Source organism: Cynara cardunculus (assembly GCF_001531365.2).
Source record: "Cynara cardunculus var. scolymus isolate 2C chromosome LG 5, CcrdV1, whole genome shotgun sequence".
Lineage (NCBI taxonomy): Eukaryota > Viridiplantae > Streptophyta > Magnoliopsida > Asterales > Asteraceae > Cynara > Cynara cardunculus.
In genome coordinates, this window is record NC_037532.1 from 3,483,362 (window position 1) to 3,492,548 (window position 9,187).

At 35.1% G+C, this 9,187-nt stretch overlaps 1 protein-coding gene across 1 annotated transcript; it reads right to left on the reverse strand.

Moving 5' to 3' along the window:
* Positions 1 to 1,516: 1,516 nt before the first annotated feature.
* Positions 1,517 to 7,224, reverse strand: LOC112513385. The gene is made up of 6 exons (XM_025119625.1): positions 6,851 to 7,224; positions 6,707 to 6,741; positions 4,214 to 4,369; positions 3,137 to 3,187; positions 2,582 to 2,646; positions 1,517 to 2,108 (listed from the first exon to the last, which is right to left on the reverse strand). The coding sequence occupies exons 1-6, from the start codon at positions 6,928 to 6,930 to the stop codon at positions 2,004 to 2,006; spliced, it is 492 nt and encodes a 163-aa protein (XP_024975393.1). The 5' UTR covers positions 6,931 to 7,224; the 3' UTR covers positions 1,517 to 2,003.
* Positions 7,225 to 9,187: the final 1,963 nt, after the last annotated feature.

Sequence of the window (9,187 nt, forward strand, 5' to 3'; positions counted from 1 at the left end):
ATGGTCCAAACTCATTACATTTCTCACTTAACTCTTATTCTTACACGATCCTTCGTCTACCAGACTATGGGTTAAAGATTATTTTTTGGAAGGGTGTCCAAGCTATGCCTGGATTAATTCCTTCAAATTGTGACTGCATATAAACCAGCCTGATAAACTCCGTCCCTACAATTGTTGTGTACGTCTGGAATCAAATTTTAAGACAGATGAGATATTCCACCACATCTCCCAGGTTCTTAACCACCAAACCGTAAGAGGTTCAAATAAGAAGACTAAATATCGTGAAAAAAAAAACTAAGAATGGAAAATTATGGAAAAATTCATATATAAATTATTGAAAAAATGTGAAGAAAATTTATCACGAAGATTATTCATGAGTTCACATATGCATTACTAAATACATTTTTTTTCCAATAATTCACATATGAATATTCCCTTATGATATTTAATCTTATTCATTTGAGCTTATATTTACAAAACTTGTTATTTAAACAAAAACTTTGTTCTGAAAATACTTCATTTATTATTAATCAAATATTATATTTGTCAATCACTAAAACACGAGAAAATAAGCTTTGAAAAACACGAATAACTACTTGATTTCAAGTGTCATGATTTGTAAGAATAAACAACCAACTCAAACATCTATTTATACTCGAGTAATGGCCAGACCAGCTACAAGAGCACCTATCCATTAACCAGTTAACTCGTACGAATAACATACATAAATGTAACCACCGTTCATTGGATAAAGCAACCAGTTTACAAGTTTCTTCGACTTGAGCTCGATTCAACGCACATAATTATTTGTTTCTTCAAATAAAATATTTCATACCGTAGCACCATGAATAGAGATAGAGATAGCGATAGCAGAGCAACGCCCAATACACCAACGGAGATGTTGTTTCCGTGAAAATCCCCAGAGAATTATCATAGCGTGGTGTGACTGCGGCGAATATTGCTACTAATTCCGCAAGTTCTCCAATCTCAACAAAGTATTTTCTACTGTAGCGCCCTGAATATCGCATAGCAATGCACCAAAAAGGATAATGTTCCCATTAAGACCCCCAAAAAAATAATCAAGGGTGACATGGCAACATGTTGCTACTAAACACACAGTAATCCAATCTCAACGAAGTATTTTCTACTGTAGCACCCTGAAGAGCGTATAGCAAAGCAACGCCATGTACACCAATAGAGATACAACTTCTGCGAAGACCCCGGAGAATTATTAAGGGTGACATGACTACTACCACATATTGCTATTAGTTCCGCAAATTCTCCAATCTCAACAACAAATTACAAATTGTCTAATTTCGAACCTTAAGGGTCAGCTCAACTAGCAAATAAAGGGCTACGGCTCGGGGCTTCCCCTGAGGTCGCCAATTCTCCTCAGGGCGCTGCTCGTTTTCTGATTGTTATCTTCAAGTCCCATAGGATTACCCAAATTGGCGCAGAAACTGATCCGAACCCAATGTTACCAAAAAGAGCATAGTCTAGCTTCCAATATCAACTCAACAAGAATAAAGTTGAATGATTCATATGTGAATATTACAAGGCTTTGTCAAATATTTGATGGATGATTACAAACGAGAAACTCTTTTATCTTTTACAAGGAATTATCCGACTTTTAAACCATCGTATTTACTTTTCATTGCGAACCATTGTGAACGTCGAAAAGAACCACATTTTTGCAAGATGAATGACTTTAAACTACATATTCTCGCAATGGGTGATGGTTTGTTTTGCAACAAAAAACCAAATAGATGGCTTAAAAATCAACTATTCCAAAAAACCTAGCCTCGTCAAGTTTATGCGCCATGAATGCATGTTACAATCATTTCTAACCACAAGACGGGACTAAATTCAGACACTTTTTTTCGTCAAATATCGTCTTTAGGAAGCAATAAGCGCACATGGAAGGTAAGAAAACGTACAACAGATTCTTGATCATGCTTGATCAACGTACTCTGGAAGCCAAAAGCGATCCAACTAAGTTTATGTTACTTGTCGGAACTCGCGTTTGAGTTATGCATTGCTAGCCTAAGTTCGCTCAAGAAATCAATCTGATGACCTGAAGGTCCAACTCCAGATGTTGCGGGAATCATCTGAAAACATTACAAAAAGAGACAACCTGATTCAAAAAACCTAGAAGAGTAGGAAAGAGATAAATGGTAATACGATAGCTGGTAGCTGATAAAATAGTCACATTTGGTAAAAAAACTTGCTGAAAAGCTAGATGATAATATAAAATGACATAAAAGAAAGATATAAGGGGGGTTTATGTAAAATTTAAGGGGCCTAATTGGAAGAAGAAAATGTAGAGGAGCAGGAAACAGATGAACGGCTAATAAAGAAGCCGGTAGCTGATAAACTAGTCACGTTTTTAAAAACTTGATGATAAGCTAGATGACAATATAAAATGACATAAAACAAAAATATAAGGAGTGTTTATGTAAATTTTAAGGGGCATAATTGGAAGGAAAAAAATTTGAAAAAAAGCCTCGGTAAGCTATTTGATGTAGCTTTTCGAAAAGCTAACTTATGTTTGCCAAACATGGCCAAAAACGGGTATATTTACCTGATATGGAAATCCAATTTGAACCCCGGATGATGCACCACTCCCTGAATACATAACGGGTCGCTCTGGAAAACAGAAAAGGAAAAAAAATGATAAATTAGTAACGGAATCAACTGGCTAATGGATGCAGCCAAGATGTTTGATGTTTCGTATGAGTTGTCGTTCTTATCGTCATAGAAGAACGTTAGAAGAGGTTTACGAGTTAAATAAAGGGATAATCACTAAAATAACCATTTTAAGTGGATCCCATAAAAAATGAACACTTTTTTCTAACTTTGTATAAAATAGACACGAATTTTGCAAATGGTTTTGTGAAATTCACCTTTCCTCAGGCGTGTAGCTCAGTTGGTTGGTCCCTAGGGATCTCGGAAAAGTAGTCAAGATTCAGCGAAAAAGTCAAAACTGTAAATTGAAGTGAATTTTGCAAAACCATTTTGCGAAATTCGTGGCTGTTTTGTAGAAAGTTTGAAAAAAGCTATCATTTTGCAATGGGATCCCTCTTAAGATGGTAGTTTTGAGAACGAATACATCAAATTATTCCTATATTTCACTGACCAGCTATATCAGTTGAGGGATTTTCGTATGAGTTCATGGCAGCGGCCCAACCTGCAATGGAAAACAATCATGGTGTTGCTATATAAATCCAATTGAAGTCGTTTTTCCGTTCAATCTTTCTGGTAAAAGAGGAAATCAACAGATTTTTCTGCATATTGCTTGAGCAGAAGTTGGCATGTAGCGAAATTAAGTCTCCAAATAGGTGAAGATGAAGAACATGGTTCAAGTTTAATAATTTTGAAGAAAGGACAATGTCGCTGACGGTCATCTCATGAGAGAATAATGACCAAAATACCCTCGAATTTAGATGACACTTGAAACAAAATTTTCTTCTTCTCACAAAATCTTTTCCCAAAACCTTTTTACAGGCCGTGGATCCTACCCTCCCCATACCCCGCTTTGTGTGGTTATTACCAGGTTCGTTTGGTTTGATTTATTGTGGAGGGTAGTGGAAAGCAGCTACTTTAGCAACAATTGCTATGGCGCTATATTTGTAACTTCATGGAACGAATGACATCCCCAAGAGTGAACATTGCAAATCTAGTATAACTTAGAAAGCAAGTGGATAACAAGAACAATCTAAGAATCGACTGGGATGTCTAATATACCATATCAATGTCAGTGATTGTGTTTATTTTCTTCAGAACTTGAACACATCCGTTGTAGTTAACTAAGACCATAAAGGTCGCAAAAGATGGGGTCGGGTGGGTCGGGTAAAGCGTCAAAACAGGTTATCTTTTTAAAGATGGCCCAAAACAAGTCGGGTCTGGTTGACCCGCCAACACCTTGTGTCCATTTTTAAGAATTTCATATTCAATTAACATATTAAAACAATCACAAAAATATTACTAAAATAAGGAATCTATTTTTTTTTAATATAACAATTTAGGAGGTTTAAGCACTTGACCATAGGTTGACCTTTTAAACTATTTGACTCTCTTCCTTTTTACTTTTAGCTATAATTTTTTTTACCGGTTATCAATAAAATATAACCCAAATTGACCTATTTCCACATAAATGTGTTGAAATTATATGTTCAAAATTCACCAACTATATAATATGGTAATAATCACATACGGTTGTTCAGAAGTTGATAAGCTTCACTGTTGCAGCATCCTTCCAAGGCAATTAAGCGCTGGGGATCTGGTCGATCCAGAATAGGAACATTTCTCAAAGCAGCTACTTGGTTTTTATCTCCATCATTCACATATATATTTGCCCGTTCCAATCCATCTGCAGAAGTGAGTTCATCAGCTTAGAAAGATATAATATTGTCCATAACTAAAAAAGCAAAAAATAATTGTAACCATTTTTAATAGGACAAAACTAAAGCTCATGTCTACTCTTTAAACTCCAAAGAGATCAACAAGCTTAAAGATATGCGATCAAGATACGGGAAATTGGCATGGAACTACTGCATACAAAGGCCCACAAGTCATTATGACACTTTAGATCTGTGGCAGTGGCGGATTCAGCAAATTTTGTCATTGGAGGCATAATATAAGATAACATATAAATCTGGACGGTATGTACATGTGCATACAAGTAATTTGTTAGCAATTTGTCCGATATGCGCATGTGCATAACATGCAGACGTGCATAAAAACCAAGAAACAACTTCAATTACTTGTATGCACATGTGCATACATCCAGATGAATGGTTACCAGGGGTTCCTCGGTTTTTCATTTTTGGGGGTTTTCCCCTGAACCTCTGTTTCTCTCTCTCTCTCTGTATGTATGTATATATATACATATATGTATCAATACCAAGCATGGTCCGCTAACAAACAAATAACAAGAATCGAAAGGATATAGGATCTCATAACACACTGCTCCCCAAGAAAAGAAAGTACCAGCTGCTTAACAAGTGACAAACTGGAGTTGGAACCAGGCTCAGATCATCATGGCCTTGGCTACCACGTGTAGCCCTATTTCAACCATTTGATAGGAACTGGACAGAAATATACTGATAGCAAACAGATAATTAACAAATTAACGGTAAATGAACTTAAAAACCAAGTAGCCAGCCTATGTTTGAGAGATGGGCTATACCTACAAAATAAGAGTCTACTTTTGAGAGGTAGACCAACTCTCCCGATGATCCTCACTAACTCAAGCTTATGTGACATGAAAATAAGCATGCCTACAAATTCCCCAACCCCTCTCTTTTTGAAGTAATAAAACAAAAAAAATACCAAAACTACCATTTACCAACTAACTTCGGCCTAATATTACTCTGATACCATTGAGTATGGCCTAAGCCAGAGTTGGTAATTAGAAGAGGGCAACATAGGGTATTCTATAACGAGACTCTGAATGAGTGATCATCATCAGGAAAGTTGGTCTACCCTCAAAAGTAGACCGTGATCGTGAACAGTTAACCTATCTCTCGAATATGGCTGTCCACTTGTTTCTTTATTGGTAGTTTGCTCATATTTCTATCAATTATCCTATCACCATATAGCTTTCTTAGTAGATATCTGGCCTAGTAGCTCCTTTTCCGTGGGGAGGACAAATCTCAGCCCCCACGACATGATCCTCTATAGAGCGAATATATCAACCTCCAACTCCCCCAATATGTTTGAATTTCTGCCCTCAAGCATGTAGCTCAGTTGGCAAAGGGGAAGGGTGACTTTGCACAAATACATAACAGATTCAGGTTCGAATCCAACAGGATGTGGGCTTGAATCCCTCCGCTTGCCTTGGCTGCTGGGTCAGCTCACGAAATGCCTCCTCACATGTGGGTGCCCGGGGGCAGGCTCCATATATCATTTACTCCAAATTATCTTCTACACTAAAACAAGCCATGGTTCAGCTATGGTCTAAACTGTAACAGCCAAAAAACATAGTGCACAACCTTTGACCTACTGTCGCCATTACTCTACATCATGCAAACCTCTTTCTCCCTTAACACCCTTTTGTCAAGATCAATTTAGCACTAATTCCACACCTGTAATAATTTCTTCTCTTACCATGACTTCATAACACCGATAAGCAGAAATACTATTCCCTATGATAAGACAATCATGATATGCATATGCTAACTTTTACAGGTTCTCTATTTCTAAGAGATGTAATATGACTATATGAGAAAGAACATTATCCAACTGCTCTCCCTCAATGGTCCTTCCATAACTAATAGAATTCCAACACAACATACTTCAAATTTCAGATCATGGGGCATGGGCATGGTGCAGAAAGTAAAGATTTATACAGAGCATAAGAAACATACTTGCCAGTTCCCACTGAAAGTCAAATCAATTATCATGAACCTAAACGAACATCAATCCAGTACGAAAAACCATAGATAGCTACACAAAAGCTCAATATGTAAGGGGGTATTTGGATATGTATTTTTCGAAGTGATTGTTCTGATAACTAGTTCTCCTATTGGCAACTTATAATTGATATTCAGAATCTGAATTGGTTTTTGCCAAACACTCAAATCTACTGCAATAATCACTTTAGAAGCAAATCCAAATGCAGCCCTAACTATGTTAGCATAATCAGCCATAGGTATTATGATTCAAGAATAACTAGACAGTATAATTCATAGCAACAGAAGATTACCTCCTCCGGATTTCCGCCTTCCAAGAGACCGGTTCCTATACACAAAGCAATTAATAATAAAAACCCCATGTTTAACAATCAACCAATCAATTCATCCCAGTTCCATACACGCACACACAAACAAAGAGAGGGTTTTGTGCGTGCCTTTGATTAGGAGGAGCATAACGTTTGACGGCGGAGATGTTGGCCGTGGATGATGATGAACCGACGGGGTTTTCCAGCATTGCTTTTAATTATATTTGTTTGTATACCAGAAAACCACCGCGGCCACTATGTATATACACACAAAGATAATTTGACCTTTAATCTGTGTCTCTGTACATCTTAAGAAGCTTAGGGTATGGAGATTTCCGACGAACTAGGGTTCTTGACAGTGCCGGCCCGTCGATCTACTGATCCCTGATAGAGATGGAAGCAGCATTCGATTGTTGGAAGACGTTTTGACGATCGGGGTCTGGAGTATCGTAGCGTTTTTGGAAATGCTTCTTATCCAAACTTTGCAAAACTATATTATAAATAACCGTTGAAAATAATTTATTAAAGTAGGGTATTTTTGTCTTTTACTAATATTTTGTCTTTCATTTAAAAATAGGAGGTTGTTTGTTTACTTCTTAATAATTTCATTAAAAGGCAATTCTTTAATCATTAAGAGATGAATTTTGTTTGATAAAAAAAAGTCTGTCTCTTGATGGTTTTAAAACCCTCTGAATGATTTTGTATCTCCCTTAACCATTTAAGAGCCTAATTTAATTGTACACAATTACCAAACAACTATATTTCATTTTGCACTATATCATAATAGCCTCTTAATCATTCTGATCACTTAATCATTTTGCACCAAACCATTCAGCAATTGTCAAATAACCTCTTTAAGAGGAACCAAAATCATAAAATTGATTCTAATCTATACTATATTATAAAGCATTTGATAAAAACTATTAAAAACCATTATTTATGCATTAAGTATTATGTATTTGCATATCACTTAAAATTTAAAATTATAAATAAATTGTGCGTATGTACAAATTATTAGAGCTCCATATTGAATCTGTATAACTAACTGCAAATAAACATAATAAAATGCAGAATAAACCTCTTATTTTAAATATTAAAAATCTAAAATATAACTAAGATAATCATTGAGTTCTAACAAAATAATTATCTTTGTAAAAAATTTATTGTTAAGCCAAAAGTAAATTACTTCATTTTGACTTAAATTAAAGTAATTGTATAAAAAACGAGAACTTTTAAATAGTTAATCCGATATTAATATTGATATACTTTTTCAAAATTTTAAGATTTCTTCAAACTTATTTTTGTTCAAAAGTAAAAACATTATTATTCTCAGAACCACATAAAACTGTGTTGTATTAACAAAGACGACAAATAAAACAAAACATTAAAATGAAGATGTATCTCGTGGTATTGCGTTGGTACCTTTCTAGTCGAGTAAAGTATAAAAAACGATAAACTAACGAAATTTCACTTGTTTAACGGAATTTTTTAACGGTTGTTAGAGGAAATGATAAAATTATGACGTTTTTGCAAATGATTATGACAATTTTGTGATTCCGAAACTATAAAGACGAAAAGTGCTATTTTTAACAAACCACTTTGACCAAATTTATAGTTTACTCTTACAATTATTTTTAATAAATAATTTTTTAGAAAATATGTGAATTGCAATTATTTTAGGGTGAATTACATATTTGGCCCCTGTTATTTGTTCAAAAACTGATTTATCCATTCTAAAGGTTGTTAACTGACAGTGCTAATTTTAAGGGAATTTGAGTGTTATGAAATTGAAAAGTTATGAACCATCAGTATAAATATTATATTTTAAGTACCAAATCAAAATTTGAACACATTACAAGGACCACTGGTATTATTTCACTCTGTATTTAATATGTTTTGATTCGTTTTATTTATTGATTTTTTTTATTAACCTAGATATCCAACCCGCTATGCGAGCTGACTAATCCCAGGACGACCATCTGCTTTGCAGATAGCCCGAGTCATCGCATTTGAACCTCCGTGGCCACAAGAGGATTTTTATTCCTCTTTGGATTTGAACCTGAAACCTCATAGTACTTTTGATATTTGGAGCCAAGCTCAAAACAATCAGGCACCACCCTTGTGGTTATTTATTGAAATATTTGAAAAAGAATATAAATTGGATTGAGTTTCCATAATTTGTACGTAATATACAAAATCTGAACTTGAAACCGTATGTTATTATGAACAAATCCACATAATACATTTTCCCTAATGATAGAGTTGCAGATGTAACGGTTCATTGTAAAACATATCTAGTCAGAGCAATTGGAAAAAGCTCGGTTCGATGGTTCGGCCTGTCCAAAACGGGGTAGGCCCAAAAATTTATGTGGTCTAGTCCACTAAAAAACCAATTCACACACACACACACACACACACACACACACACACACATATATATATATATATATATATATATGTTAGTCC

Excerpts from the sequence above, each read along its gene's own strand:
- LOC112513385 (XM_025119625.1), bottom strand. The coding sequence starts at position 6,930 with ATGCTGGAAAACCCCGTCGGTTCATCATCATCCACGGCCAACATCTCC. Across the intron at positions 6,742-6,850 it reads TATGCTCCTCCTAATCAAAG|GAACCGGTCTCTTGGAAGGC; the intron begins GCACGCACAAAA and ends CTTTGTGTATAG. Across the intron at positions 2,647-3,136 it reads TCCCTCAACTGATATAGCTG|AGCGACCCGTTATGTATTCA; the intron begins GTCAGTGAAATA and ends TCTGTTTTCCAG.